General features: G+C 42.6%; 1 protein-coding gene across 2 annotated transcripts; it reads right to left on the bottom strand.

The window, feature by feature from the left end:
* Positions 1 to 646: 646 nt before the first annotated feature.
* On the bottom strand, positions 647 to 15,390 carry GTF2A2 (general transcription factor IIA subunit 2). 2 transcript variants are annotated; one of them, XM_040601637.1, is made up of 5 exons: positions 15,294 to 15,390; positions 14,761 to 14,876; positions 14,161 to 14,265; positions 12,731 to 12,857; positions 647 to 967 (listed from the first exon to the last, which is right to left on the bottom strand). In XM_040601637.1, exons 2-5 carry the CDS (start codon positions 14,830 to 14,832, stop codon positions 942 to 944), a joined length of 330 nt encoding a protein of 109 aa, XP_040457571.1. In that variant the 5' UTR covers positions 14,833 to 14,876; positions 15,294 to 15,390; the 3' UTR covers positions 647 to 941. The 2 variants fall into 2 exon arrangements, with proteins under 2 accessions (XP_040457571.1, XP_040457570.1); XM_040601636.1 differs by lacking the exon at positions 15,294 to 15,390 and adding an exon at positions 15,154 to 15,173.
* Positions 15,391 to 15,428: the final 38 nt, after the last annotated feature.

A 15,428-nucleotide genomic window follows, 5' to 3' on the forward strand; every position in this document is an offset into this window, starting at 1 on the left:
AGCTCCTCCGCCAGCTCCCTCAGTAGCCTCAGATGCACACAAGTCTATCGAGCTGGATGGGATCCATCTAAGTGGAGCAGCAGGTCAGTAACTGTTTCCTCCTGGAATGTGGAGACTTCATTCTGCACCTCCTCGTCCCAGTCTTCCCGAGCTCAGGAGGCCGAGTACCCTGAGAATAACTGGTCTTACTATTAAAGACTGAGGCAAAGAAGGCATTAAGTATCTCAGCCTTCTCCTCATCCTTTGTGGCAATGTTCCCTCCTGCATCCAATTTCGATTTGATTCGCTGTGCAGTAACTTTAATACTTGAGTTAATCTATTAAGAGCAGAGTGTACCAAATGGACAAACACAGAGAGTGATGCAGTAACAAAGGGTACCAAGTGGACAAATTATACATAGATAGAAAGATGCAGTAACAAACAAGAGAAGTACAGTGGCCAGCATGAGCTGCTAAGCTTCTGTTGATGTCCTTCCCCATCATTCTGAAACAGCCATTGCTTGCAATACTAATCAGTGCAACCATACTCAGAACCCTGTGACTGAAAACCCGTTGCATTTGCAACATTAAACATGCTTAGACAACACTGGGAGAATATATATTAATTATTGTTTTTAAACAAAGTTTTCCAATGATCACTCATTCACAAGTTTTTAAATAAAAGTTTATTACAGAAATTATTTTGAACAAAAAAGGCAACAGCATCTGTTGTAATTAAAAAAAAATAATAAAAAAAAAATTAACATTGTATTCATGCCCTATAAGGTGAACTGAAGAAATGCTACAGGTATTTCTTCTGCTGTCATTCTGTGATGCTTTCTAGTATGGACTAACTCACACTTGCATCACAAGAATTAAGTATGAACACAGTCCTTTCCCATGCTTCCATCCAGAAAGTGCCGCATATTAACAGAAAATATTGCAGACAAACCACAGTTCTATTCATTCTGCAGTATTGGAACCAGTGTCTAGGGAAAAAAAAAGAAAAAAAAAAAAAAAGTGTGAGGAATACATACTCCCACTACAGCTGAGTATAAAGAGAACCAATACCATTCTCCAATACCTCCCCCAAGCTCAAAAGCACTCCTCACGCATTTTAAAACATGTTCTCTATGTTCTCTATCTACCCAGTTCCCTCTACTGCTACTGAAACAGAGCAAAGTCTTAAAAAGATTAGTCAGGATGAGTTTGGTACAATGCCCTGGGTGATGCTCTGTTCTGCTGATGATGTTAAAGGAATGTACTCTGAACAATTAGGTAGTCATAAACAAAGATAAGGTGGGCATCTGAAGGAGATGAGAAGACCATGACTCAGGAGACCGTTGAACACAAGAAAGTTGATGAGTTCAAGCCAGGAAGAAGCTTGAGCGACCCCCAGGAGTAAGGCCGAAGAACAGAACAACCACCCAAAAATCCCCCCAAAAGATCATTCTAGAAGACTCCACCTCAAGCTCTGCCTAAATCCCACTTATTATGAACATGATGATTACATGTCTAAATTAAATGAATATGTATGTAATGATGTTGCAACCTCTCACAAAAACTGTATAAATTACCTGACTTTTCACTGAAAACTTTGGAGCTAGTTTGCCTGGTGTGAACCGGCTAGCTCCCCAACGCTGCACAAAATAAATACCTTTGCTGCTTAAAGACAAAATTAGTCTCTGAGCAGTTACTCTGTGCCGTTTTGGCATCATTTTTGTGAGCCAGGCAGGAGATTCTCCGCCAGTGCTGGAATCCAGGGTCCTGGGGACCCGCAGCGGCCCCCGACTGGATCTTCAGTCAGCAAGACTCCCCTACCCTCGGCTTCTCACACAGGCGGAGACAAGGACTTCTGCTCAACATAAAAGGTATTTATATTTGTTCTTTGGTTTAACCGTGGTTGAATATAGCCCTTAAGATGAAGACAGGATGCTGTCCTCGCAGGGTTATGAAAAGGGACGCCTTCTGAAAGGGGTAGCAGCCCCTATCTGGTGTGTTATATATTTTTGGGAAAGTAAAACTTCCTTTTGGTTGCCATAAGATTTGGGAAGGTAAAACATTAAGTTTCTTTTCAGTTTTCTTCTTGTCTTGTTAGGAATTCCTGGAATGTAACAACTGAAGTAGCGCTCTGTGTTTTGTTTGTTCTATGTGCTGTCTTGTTTTATGTTCAAGATTGGAGTTAAGGTTTTTTTATGGGAAGTAATTCTGAGCGAGTGGCTGAGAACTTACCACGCCGTTTAGGACCCAAAATTAGAATTTGCCCTTTTTGCAACTGTTCATTATATATGAGCTCTGTGCAACAATTGTAATAAATATGTATTAGGACCAAGAGGAACACAGGAGACAGGACTGAACAGTGAATTTGTATTGTATCAGATGTGGGGCCAGTCAAAGCTTGGAAGAGACCCATTGGGCAAGATTTTATTGTCGCTCCACCCATAGGTATGTGTTCTAAGAATTCACTCAGATGGCTATGGAATGTGTACTTTGCGGTCCACAGCGACATCTTGTGACTGTGTGGTAACGCAAACTGGTCTTGTAAATTTTATAATCCCTGGAGCTGTATGTTGTAAGTGCACAGTCCCTCGTACAGGCTAACACCCTGTGTGACTGAGGGCGAGCCCAGAGTGCGATGGGTGTGAGAGACGCAGCTCAACTGCAAAGCCAGTGAGGAGGCCCAATCTGTGTGTCCGTGTTCCCCGCGAGGGGGCCAGCCAGAGACGGACGAAGTGATTGATAATTCAATATATGAAGTGGTGGAATAGATTGAGAAATATTTTGAGACAAGAACCAGAGTTTTATAAGAAACCCACTCAGCTGGAGGATACTGCCTGGAGCCTAGCACAATTAGAATTAGAGCAGGAGATACAATAGCGAGAATTGCTTGTAGAATTAAGAGGGTATATTGCATAAATTTTAAAACATTTAAGATGGAAGGGATATGAACCACTAGTAATTGAGAACTTTAGTAACTGGGAACCTATGTGGGTTCATGATCCTTACATAGGGATGGTATGTTACCGATGCTCGGAGTATTTGATAATTTGATTTAATCTGAGGAACAGGAGGGGGGAGACTGTAGACAAAATATTAGAATTAACATCGTTTGGGAAAAAGCACAAACTAGCCTCTGCACTTGGTGTCGTAGGTGCTGTCTGTATACTCGAGCAAAGGGTGGCAAGTGTCTAAGATACATTATCTCCTCCCAAAAAGACCAAGAAATAAGGCTAAATAGAGGTGTTGAGTTGTGGTGTATGCTCTGAGGTAAGTACGGTGCTGCCAGTAGTAACATACATTGTAGATAGATATACCAGACTCATTAGGGTGATGTGGAGCAGACCCCAGCAAAGAAATAAATACCAGAACACCCCTGGGATGTATTTTGAAGCATTGGAAAGAATTAGGTGGAACTCCCAGAGGAAATCTGAACAAAAAGACATTTATAAAATACTGTCAGAATTGGTGGCCTCTGTATACATTAGGTGATGGTGAAAAATGGCTGCCCAAAGGAAGTCTTAATTACAACATAATTTTACAGCTTACACTGTTTCTCCATAAAGAACAGAAGGGGGATGAGGTAATGTACGCAGATATGTTTTTCACCTTAAGAAATAAACTCGAATGGCAGTAGAATTGTGGAATAAATATCCCACCACAAGACCCTTTGTTTTGGCACTAGAAAAAAGTCAGAAAAATCATGAACCAAAAAAGTGCTGCTGTGATGCTTCAGTATCGGACAACAGTGTCTTAAGCTAGGAAAAAGAGAAAGTGATGAGGAAAGCATCACTGATTCTCAAGAGCTTCAGTCAGCTTATTATGGGAGGAGACCTGACCCAGCTAGGCAGGATAGCCCGCAGGGAACTCGACTAGATGCCAGAAGCCCAGAGAAAAAGATTCTGAGAGTATAGCAGAGTGCTTAGAGAATCCAGATGAAGGGGTAAGTAGTACCCACTACACTCGTAGTCGAACTGTGGGACAGAAAGCTAAAAGCTAAATGGGTTAAAGCTAAAGCTAAAACCAATGCCAGACATGTGGTTGCTCCCTCATGAGAAGTGGTAGCACCCACAGGTAACCCAGCAAAGGTAAAACCACCTTTTTCATAAGTGATCTGGACAGCTGGAGGGAAGAAGCTAAAAACTTTAAGGAAGATCCAAGTAAAGTAGCTAAGAGATTTAAACTAATTGTGAAAAAACAGGATATCGACTGGCAAGATGTGGACCTAATGTTATCAGAGCTAACAGAGACAGAAAAAGAACTTGTAATAAAAACTGCAAGGAGTCATGTGCAGGGACAAATTGCAACTGGTACCTTACAAGGTACCATTGATGAACATTTCCCATTAGTGAATCCCAACTGGGATCCAAATAATCCAGACCACTATAGATTACTGGTTAGGTACAGATTGTTAGTGCAATTGGGATTGGAAAGTGCCATACCCAAGGCAGTAAACTGGGCTGCCCTGTACAATGGGAAGCAAGGGTGAGATGAGACCCCAACTGCATTCTTAGACAGGCTTAGAGCAGCCATGAGAAAATACGCCACCCTGGATCCACCCTCAGATGCAGGTAAGCAGCAGTCAGTGGGTTTGTTAATAGGACAAAGCAACCCTGATATTAGAAAAAGATTGCAGAAAATCAAAGAACTCGATAACAGGTATTTAAAGACATTAATGGCAGAAGCTTGGAGAGTGTACAACAACAGAGACAAAAAGGAAGATAGGAAATTGGCGAGGGTTGTGGTAGCTGCTATAACTGAAAATTTGAACTTTCCACGACCAAGAAGTCAAGGTCAGGCAACACGAGGCCAGACCACATGAGGGAATGGAAGCTTTCCCTCCCAGCACGCAAGAATAGGACAAAACCAGTGTTCCTATTGCCTACAAACAGGTCACTGGAAGCAAGACTGTCCTAAACTGGCAAATCATCGCTATCATCGAACTATCATCGCTCATCAGAATAGTGAATGAGGGGGACCAGTGAGTCATTCCCTAGCAGACCCACTAGTTAAAATTGAGCTAGGAGAAGGTGAAAAAGAATTCGACTTTCTGATCGACACTGGAGCCACATTTTTGGTTTTATATCAAGAACTACTGCCTAAAAGTGATGAATTTGTTCAAGTCATGGGAGCAACAGGCCAAGCAGAAAAGGCTTTCTTTCTGAAATCCCTCAAATACAAAACTGGGAAACAAATGGGAATTCATCAATTTTTATACCTGCCGAATTCCCCAACACCTCTGTTGGGTAGAGATTTGTTGGAAAACCTGCGAGCTGTGATAAAATTGGAAAAAGGTAAACTTGAATTTCAGGTAAATGAAGAAAAATTAATAGTAGCCCTGAGTTTAGTCATGAGCTCCGTAAAGCCAGAGCAAGACAATCAAAATATCAGTCAAATTTTAAAACAAGTGTAATTCTTGGTATGGGCTACCGACGTACACAGTAAGTCAAAACAGGCAACCCCTACTCAGATAGAATTATTATCAGGAGCAAAGTCAGTAGTCAGGAAACAATATCCATTGAGGTTAGAACAATAATTGAAAACTTTTTGAAATTGGGGCTTTTAACACCCCAATTCTCCCAGTCAAGAAACCAAACGGAACTTATAAACTAGTTCAAGATTTAAGGGCAATAAACGAGATAATTAAAACCTTACACCCCGTGGTAGCAAACCCCTATACACTTTCAACAAAATTAAGAGATAATTTGATTTGGTTCACAGCGTTAGATTTAAAAGATGCCTTCTTCTGTCTACCCCTAGCTTAGGAAAGTCAGAAGATTTTTGTTGAATGGGAAACTGTCAATAGAGGGAGAAAGATGCAACTTTCTGGACGGTTTTACCCCGGGGATTCAAAAATAGTCCCACCTTGTTTGGTAACCAACTAGTCAAGGAGCTGGAACAACAGCAGCAGCCACCGGGAGATGGCATTCTTCTCCAATATGTAGATGACTTATTAACAGCGACTGAGTGTGCAGTGGACAATCTCTCTTTTAAACTTCTTGGGTTTAAACGGTTATAGGGTCTCCCAACAGAAAGCACAGTTGGTGCAAGAAAAAGCGGTATACCTGGGATATGAAGTCTCCAGTGGACAACGTGCCCTGGGAACGGCAAGGAAGGAAGCTATCTGCCAGACACCCAGACCTGAAATGGTGAGAGATCTACGAGCCTTCCTAGGAATGACAGATTGGTGTTGTTTACGGATGTATCAGTATGGACTACTTGCAAAGCCTTTATATGATCTACTGAAAATAACCAAAAATCACATAATTTGGACCCCCGAGACAGACTAAGCCTTCAAACGACTGAAACGAGAACTCATGAGAGCTCCAGCGCTGGGTTTACCTGACGTGATGAAGCCCTTTTGGTTATTCTCGCATGAACGTCAAGGAGTGGCTTTAGGGGTCCTGGCTCAGCAATTAGGGCCATACAGAAGAGCTGTGGCATACTTCTCCAAGCAGTTGGATGAAGTAAGAGAAGGATGGCCTGCCTGCCTGAGAGCAGTGGCTGCAGTGGTAGTGGATACAGAAGAAGCCAGGAAACTTACAATGGGACAGAAAATGACTGTGTTGGTGTCCCGCACTGTATCAGCAGTACTGGAACAAAACGGTAACTGTTAGTTGTCACCTTTCTGGTTCCTGAAATACCAGGCGATCCTAGCTGAATCAGATGATGTAACCATTCAGGTAACTAACACTGCCAATCCAGCTTCATTCCTAGAAGGAAGAATTTCAGTTAAACCTGTCGTCCATGACTGCTTGGAGACCATCGAGGCAGTGTACTCCAGCCGCCCAGACCTCAAAGAAGAGCCGTTCCAGGATGCAGACAACTGGTTCTCGGATGGCAGCAGCTTTGTAAAGCAAGGTGTAAGGACGGATGGCTCTGCAGTAACCACCACGGAACAGGTAATTGAATCAAATCCTTTGCCTGCTGGGACTTCAGCCCAGAAAGCAGAACTGATAGCTCTCACCCGAGCTCTTGAACTGGCAAGCGGAACGCGAATAAATCTATGGACTGATTCTAAACATGCCTTTGCTACCATCCATGCCCATGGAGCAATCTGGGAAGAACAAGGGCTACTGACTGCCCAAGGAAAAGCCATAAAGCATGCAGAGGAGATCCTACAATTGTTCAAGCCGTCCAACTCCCAGCACGGGTGGCTATAATGCATTGTAGTTCTAGAAATAGGTAACAGAAAAGCTGATGTAGAAGCTAAATTAGCTGCTGCAAGAAGCAAAGAATTATCAGTAGCAGCTCTAGTGCCAGAAAAACTAGACACAGATTTTCAGCCAGAGTATCAAGAGACAGACTATAAGTGGATACATGAAAATGAAGATAAGCAATTGGACAATGGGTGGGGTCAACTGAAAATGGGACAGTTAGTATTGCCAGAAGAACTAGTATGGCAATGTGCAAAAGCAGAACACGACAAGGCTTACTGGGGCTTAGGCCCATTTTATCAGCATTTAAGAGTCAGAGTAGCAGGACCAAACCTATTTACCACAATAAACAGGTCACATCTCAATGTGAGGTTTGTCTGAAAAATAACCCAAATACTGGAATCAAAATACAACAAGGGGCAATAAACAAAGGGCAATTCCCAGGTGAAATTTGGCAAATTGATTTCTCCGAACTCCCAAGAAAAGGGGGGTACCACTATCTCTTGTTTTTAACTGATACATTTTCTGGATGGTCTGAAGCTTTTCCATGCAGAACAAATAAGTCGAGAGAAGAGGTTAAAGTTCTGTTGAACGAAATCATACCATGATTTGGGGTGCCTAAGAGCATCTCTTCAGATATGGGCTCACACTTTTGTGCACAAGTCATGCAAGCAGTAAGTAAAGCATTAAAAATCAACTGACAATTGCATACACCCTACAGACCCTAAGCAAGTGGGCAAGTACAAAAGATGAACCATCTCACTAAACAACAAATTGCCAAAATATGCCAAGAAACAAACTTATATTGGTACCAAGCTTTACCTATTGCTTTAATCAGACTGAGGGTCAAACCAAGATCAAAAGAAAAGCTGAGTCCATTTGAAATTTTGTATGGCAGGCGCTATGTGATGCAGGTTGTAAATAGCAAAGCTTTAGATCAAATAGGCAACCAGTATGTGTATGATTATGTTATAACTGTAGGAAAACAATTAAATAAAAATACTACAGTGGTGTTAGAATACCAACCTAAGGAAGCTGTCTATAAACGACATCCGTTTAGTCCTGGTGATTTGGTATATGTTAAGAATTTTTCAGGAAACCCTCTGCAAGAAAAGTGGGATGGACCCTTCCAGGTGTTGCTGACTACATTCAGAGCAGTATGGATAAAAGAGAGAGTGACTTGGATTTACTACTCCCGAGTCAAGAAAGCTCCCGAGAAACCATGGACCTCCGAAAAAGAAGTACCTGCTCTCAAGCCCTCCCAATGCTAATTTTTGGACTTTTGACAAGTATAACCTTATCTCAAGCCCCCACTCTAGAATGGCCATGGTCTGATGCGCAAATTGTCGAATCACTTCCATGGGTTGGTGCACTGCTCTCAACTAGCCCAGGGCCTAACCCAGGTTTAGCCATTTATGTTTTACACAACAAGTCGTATACGCAACGAGACTGGAATAAGATCCAGGGTTCAGTAAATACCATAATAGGAAAAATGGAAGATGAGATCCAGACAGGGTGTAAAGGTGTTAACGTGTTACGGCAAGAGACAAATCAAGTCAAGCTAACAGTAACACCTATGAAGAACCGGTCACTTACATTTGGTCATATGGGAAATATTGACAATAATGTTTGGCTAAAAAAAGGAAGGACCAGTTTCCTGCCTGTGGGATAGCGTTAAAGAGGATCAAAGAAACCAAGACCAGTGCGAGCTTAAGCTATTGTTAGATCAATCAGTTTCAGTTATGTGCTTATGGGCTAGCAAAGACAGAGGTGCTTCTGAAACGTTTATCATTAAGCTTGAAGAAAGTCCTACTACTAAGCCACCTATTAAAACAACTGTCAAACCATTTATTGGGACAACTGACATACCTACAACTCCTTTTATGAGCTGTGAAAGTGTCCATAACTTTACCTTCATTGGACCTTATGTAATTAGGCACTCAAATGAGCAAAAGCTCCTATTAGATCCCACATATTCGCTAAAGAGAGTTCAGATAAATTTCCAGGCAAATATATCTCGCATACAAAAAGGTTGCCAGCCTTACATACAACAAGGTCTTAAAGGATGGAAGGCCTGGCTAGCAACTAGGTCTCACCACGCTAGAACTCAAAGAGATACAGCAGGATGGATTGGCCAGGATTGGGTGTATTAGATACCATAGACCAAGAAGTACTAGTCAACAGGCTCAGTGCTGTCCCTTCTGACCTGGGAAAGCTAAGTTCCCTTGAGATCATCTGTGCTCACATTAGCAGAAACCCAGTCATTGGCAGTTAACAGTTAACATTAGTAGCTAAACACACAGCCGAGGATTTCACCAAAATTACCGACTATACTGGGGGCATTAGCAAAAAGGTTGCACTTGCTATACAACATATCCAAACTCAGCAGTGGATACAATCTGTAGCCACAGGAATACTAAGGGAAGGAACATCAGGAATATTATCTCAAGAAATAAGGGAAATAATAGCCAAAACCAGCTTCACCACTCGATTTGAAAAAGATCACCAGGCTTGGTGGGAACTAGTAAACTTCACCTACAACCCACAACAAATTGAAGCATAGGTGCTCACAATTAGTGTAGCAAAAGAACAAAAAATCTTTCCTGTTTTGACGCTGGCAGCCATACACCAGAAAGTCATTGTCAGACCCCGAGGCCATAATGTCTGGGCAAGTTATGATCGGACCAAAGGCAAGCGGCAGTCGATTACCATCGAGCATGCACCCCCAGGGAACCGCTGGGATACATCTGTGAAAATGCAATAGTAGAGACTGAAGATCTGTGTTTAGATATCAAAAAGGCTATGTGTACTTTTGAAATGTTTCCACATACTAAAGCCCAGCCACAAGTATTTTATGTAGGAAATGGATGTGCATGTGTTGGAACTTCTTGTGTTAATGTTACTATTGATAATGGTCACAAAATGGCAAATGGTACTAATTTTTCCATATATAATTCTACTACAATTGTAGGCTGCGATTTTGATTACGTTGTTCCTGTAACTACTAGACAGTTAACTGAAGCTGATTATACCCTGTATCATGATGTACCTACATTACAAATAGGCATGAACATTAATCTCTTTAAAGCAATGCTCAGACACCCCGACATAGAAAAACTGGTCCAAGAAGTAAACAGAAAGTCCCAACGCATGCTTTGACAGGTAAAGCATGACTCTGAAGATATAAAATCTATCTTAGTCGATGCAGAACAAGTAGGAGAACATTACTGGTGGGGCATCTTCGCAGGACATTCCCCTAAGGCAACATAAGTATTCCACTATTTAATACATCCCATACTAATCATGTTGGGAGTAATGATCCTGTTCTCCCTCTTGAATGTCTGTCTGTGGTATAAACTAAATGCCATAATTAAAAGAACACAAATAATATGGGCAATGATGCATGTCTACCAAAACCCTTTGTCTTTGGAGCTTGACAAAAGAATTCATAAGTCTTAAGAAAAAGGGGGAACGAAACAGAGCAAGGTCTTAAGAAGATTAGTCAGGATGAGTTTGGTACAGTGCTATGGGTGATGCTCTGTTTGTGTTGAAGTAAGACAAATACTTTTTTTTTTTTTTTCTGCTGAAAAGTTAAAGGAATGTACTCTGAACAATTAGGCAGTCATAAACAAAGATAAGGTGGGCATCTGAAGGAGATGAGAAGACCATGACTCAGGAGACCGTTGAACACAAGAAAGTTGATGAGTTCAAGCCAGGAAGAAGACTGAGCGACCCCCAGGAGTGAGGCCGAAGAAAGGAACAACCACCCAAAAATCCCCCCAAAAGATCATTCTAGAAGACTCCACCTCAAGCTCTGCCTAAATCCCATTTATTATGAACATGATGATTACATGTCTAAATTAAATGAGTATGTATGTAATGATGTTGCAACCTCTCACAAAAACTGTATAAATTACCCGACTTTTCACTGAAAACTTTGGAGCTAGTTTGCCTGGTGTGAACTGGCTAGCTCCCCAACGCTGCACAAAATAAATACCTTTGCTGCTTAAAGACAAAATTAGCCTCTGAGCAGTTACTCTGTGCCGTTTTGGCATCACTACCAATGTGATGCATGAACTGCTTGTGCCATTTTACTTGTTAGCAACATTGAAAAGAGCCAGCACAAAACATCCAGGTTGTGCACGCACACATCATCTGCTATTAAGGCATTAAACATACAGGAAGCTTTGCTCTAACTTGCCATGATACACCAACACCTCACTGCAGTCAGCCACAAGGACATCGAGCTAAACCACAAGATCTACTAAAGAGAAAGGGTTTTGTACATCCAGTAGCATCACCTCCTACAGAGCGTGGGATATAGTTTATTATGTGTTATGAAACAGATGCAAGAATGAGCATGATCTTCATAAACCAAAAGCAAGTCTCTGTTCTGAACTTTTGGCAGAAGCACCAATAAACACCAGGGCAACTTCCAGTATTACAACCACTATTGCTTTCTTGTTCTTAGCACTACGGAAAAAATACGTAACTTGGATACGGAAAAAAACAAGTCAGTGTTTACTGCATTCCTTCAGCAAGTCACCTTTTTGTGGGGAAAAAAAAAGCTGTAACACTAATAGCAACTTCAAGTCTCCCACTTCTTTAAAGTCTTCCCTGCATACTTTCATCTAGAGTGAAAATGACTAATACTTGGAAAGTAAGGTTTCCTCTACTAGCTATAATAAACACACAAAAAATAAACAGAGCAAGATTATAGGCTTGGCTAATACCAGAAGTTGAGTAAACAATAAACTCTGTCAAATCTTTAGAACTACAATTTGAAGTGACTATTGTAATCATCCAGGATCAAGCAGCCATGAAGAACCTGTTCCAGAGGTCTAGGGTGTATTCAAATAAAGCCTTTTCATTCTCAGTTATTCCTTTTAGCGTAACGCCCCCAGGATGAAACAAGTGGCAGCATTTTACATGTCTTTATCGATATTCTGCCACATCGATGGTTTTGAAAATTATAAACCAGCTTGCCACAGAAGTCACCGAATTACTTTTTCCAGCAAAGAATTTCAAGGAACACTGACAAAAGTAATCCAGTCAAACACATATGGAACATAAACTCCCATAAGCAGTGTACATACAGTGGAACCGCTGAGCAACATATAAATCTTGTAACACAAACTGTCAATGCTAGCACTAGATTTTCATGTGCTTAGGTCCCCTACTATCAAATCCAGCAAACAATTGCTTAGACAGTTTTCTCAGACAATTGCTTGCTCAGACTGATGAAGCACTCCTTGAATTCAGTAAAACATGGTGCTGTTCTAACAGGTTAACACTAGAAAAATCACCATACAGAAATTCAATTAAGATTACTTCCAACTTTCTAACTGCTTCAGTAGTACCCAAGTAGTTCTCAAGAACAGATCTACAATAGTCTCTACCACGTTCCTATTTCAGTGCTTAAGCGTTAGGGAAGCATCTACCTGGCTTTTGTTTCATGTCTCATATGCAAGAGGGAGTGCTGAGCCCTACTTTTATCTGAATACAATCAATCTAGCTTTAATCATACATTCGGTCAAAGCTTTCTATAAACGATCAAGTCTTGTGTCTCAGCTCATTTATATCATGTTCCATACTTACTTTTTCCATCACATGCTACAATTTTCACTTTATCCACTTTCACAAGTTCAGTGACCTCCCTAAATTCAACATCGTTCAGTACAAATGTCCATACGTTGTCACAGAACCTGTATGTATTCAGAGACCCCTTTAAAAAGACAAGAGACATTTTCTATAGCATACATCCCAAAAGTAACAGAAAATATTATGTTTACTACCTACATACCTTCTAGAACTAGGTTTGCCATAAAGCCAACTGTGAACCTGAGTGCGTACAAACTTGGTAAGCAAGCAATTCTGAGGAAAACTGTAGTTTAAATGCCCTCCAGTGGCTGAAATTTTCAAGCCTGTGCAAGGGGAAGCTTCACGGGTATGCCAAGAAGTTTTGTAACTTTTCTGATGTGTATAAAGGACCAGTATCAGAAAATATTTCTTAAAGCATAGGCCATAAGAAAAATCAGTTACAGCAGTGATCATAAGCTATGAATTATGCCACTGTTCAAATACAGTAATACTTTTCATTAAAAATCAAGACAAAACTGACCTATGTGACATAAAGCAGTATTGCTCATGTTTGATGTATTACAGAGGGCATTGATATGTAAAGCTTTTAGCCTTCACCTTCACGTATTTTACACTGATACCCTTGAACTTGAGCTCCAAGTAACACTTCTTTAATTTATCCACTAAACACATTCTGAACAGTTTTCTATACTACGTTACAGACAAACAACAAGTTACATGTGTTAGACAAAAGAAGTTATGCCCTTTTTAACATATTTATATGGTTTAAAAATCTAAAATCTTAAGTTCTCACTTCATTAATGCATTCTGCACAGACTGTAGAAGAAGTGTTAGGACGCAAGTTGACAGAACAACTTGGGTTTTTTTCTGAAAACAACAATCAGGTTCACATTTAGCAATCTGATAGCTATCTGATACTAATTGAGGTGGCTGGCTGTGAAAAAAACCCACAAAAACAAAAGACAAACTTATTTTTCTATGGTATCTACAGAAAATAGCAACAAAATGACCCAGTGACTTGCACAAAGGTAGCTCTACAACTCTCTAGTCTCTCTTCGCATTATAGATGTGGCCTCATCTTACTTCTGCTAGGTACAACTACGAGAAGCAAACGTCTCCCTCCCCATCTGCAAGACGCTGAGGATGGCAGTGCTACCCTCAAAGCATTCCCCTCTTCCCCTTCCCCTGCTTTCACTCACCCACCCAATCTCTTTCTGATTTTTGCATTCCTTCAAAAGATCCCTGGCAGAATAAGAAGGTAACAAGCCTTACAACCGCATACAGAATATACATGTAAACAGTCACTATTTCAGAGTCAAAATGGAAGTTCGTAAGTTTTTGCTTAGAGCACACAGCTTTCAAAGACGTTCTGCATCGACGCTTAGTTACTGTACCTCATGAAGAACTTTTATGTGCTGTTATCTTACCCTGAAATTGACTCTGTTCCTGACTCGTTGTGCCAATGCCGAATTTATAGCTTTATCAAACTGAAGTAGCACCTGAAGGGCCAGCTGAGGAGTGATCTGCTGTGACTAAAGTAGTTTAAAAAAAAAAATAAAAAATTGAGTTGTTTCAAAGAAAACTCACAAATGCAGTAAAAATTGAAAATATCAAAACAAAGTTCATGGGAGGCAGATCTCTAGAACAACTTACAGAACTAGCGTGTTCCTGTGCTTATTTTCTTTTTCTTGTTTTAACTCTGAGTGAAGAAACAGTGTGCTAATGTGACTTTTTGGCGCTACATGGATTTCTTCTGCGAAATATTCATTGGAAACAATCAGAAGAGCAGAAAATGGATTACAGTGTTCCAGGTCAATCTGGGTGTTCATTTGCTGGGCCATGCAACAGGGCATTACGCCACTTACGTAAAACTTTTTTGTGTTTTGAATATGAAGAAAAAGGCTTCCCACATGAACGAGTACCGACAGCTTTTGATGCCAGCCAGCGTGCTGTCCAACCACCAGCCACAAGCGCCCCATACAGTGACCGCCCTGCCCCGTTAACACCCAGCACCGCACCCCACGCACCTGGATGAGCTCATCCAGGCTCTCCTGCAGGCTGTTCCCCAGCGTGGTGTTCCGGTACAGCTGGTAGGCCATGGCTCAGCGGGGCGGGCCGCACACCCGGGCAGCCACGGCTCGCTCTCGGGTTAAAAAAAAAAAAAAAATCATTTAAAAACATCAACCCACCGCAACACAGCCCCGAATGTACAACGCACAGCGGGGGCAAGAGGAACCCCCGCTGGGAGCGCTGAGCAGCGGCGGCCCGGCCCGGGGAGGCTGCAGGCCCGGCCGGCCCGCACCGAGATGCCCCCGCACCCGACGGCCGCGCCGCGCCACCACGGGGCCGCCCGCCTTCACTCACCGCCCGCCCGCTCAGGGCCCCGCCCGGCCCGGCCCGGCCGCCCGCCAAGCCCTTACGGGGATTACAGGCAAGAGCAGGGGGCCGAGCGGCCCGCCGCCCCCCGGGCCCATCGTCCCCCGCCAAGCCGCGGGCCGGGCAGGCGCCGGAGGCCGCCGCGGACAGCCCCAGCGCGCCCGGCCCCGGCCCCGCGCCTCACCCGCTCCCAGCGGCCGCACCAGGCAGGGCCCCCGCGGCCGCCCCCTGGCCCGGAAGCGGAACGGCGAGGGCGGTGCCTGCGCCCGCCTCGGCCCGGCCGCCGGCGCTGGAGGCGGGGCCGGGCGCGGGGCCGGCG

Source organism: Falco naumanni, chromosome 7, assembly GCF_017639655.2.
Source record: "Falco naumanni isolate bFalNau1 chromosome 7, bFalNau1.pat, whole genome shotgun sequence".
Lineage (NCBI taxonomy): Eukaryota > Metazoa > Chordata > Aves > Falconiformes > Falconidae > Falco > Falco naumanni.

Bases quoted from the DNA above. Each gene is read 5' to 3' on its own strand.
- GTF2A2 (XM_040601637.1), bottom strand. From the start codon at position 14,832: ATGGCCTACCAGCTGTACCGGAACACCACGCTGGGGAACAGCCTGCAG. The intron at 14,266-14,760 runs GTGCGTGGGGTG...AAACTACTTTAG, and splicing joins GCCTGGATGAGCTCATCCAG to TCACAGCAGATCACTCCTCA. The intron at 12,858-14,160 runs GTAAGATAACAG...GTCTTTTTAAAG, and splicing joins GGAACAGAGTCAATTTCAGG to GGGTCTCTGAATACATACAG.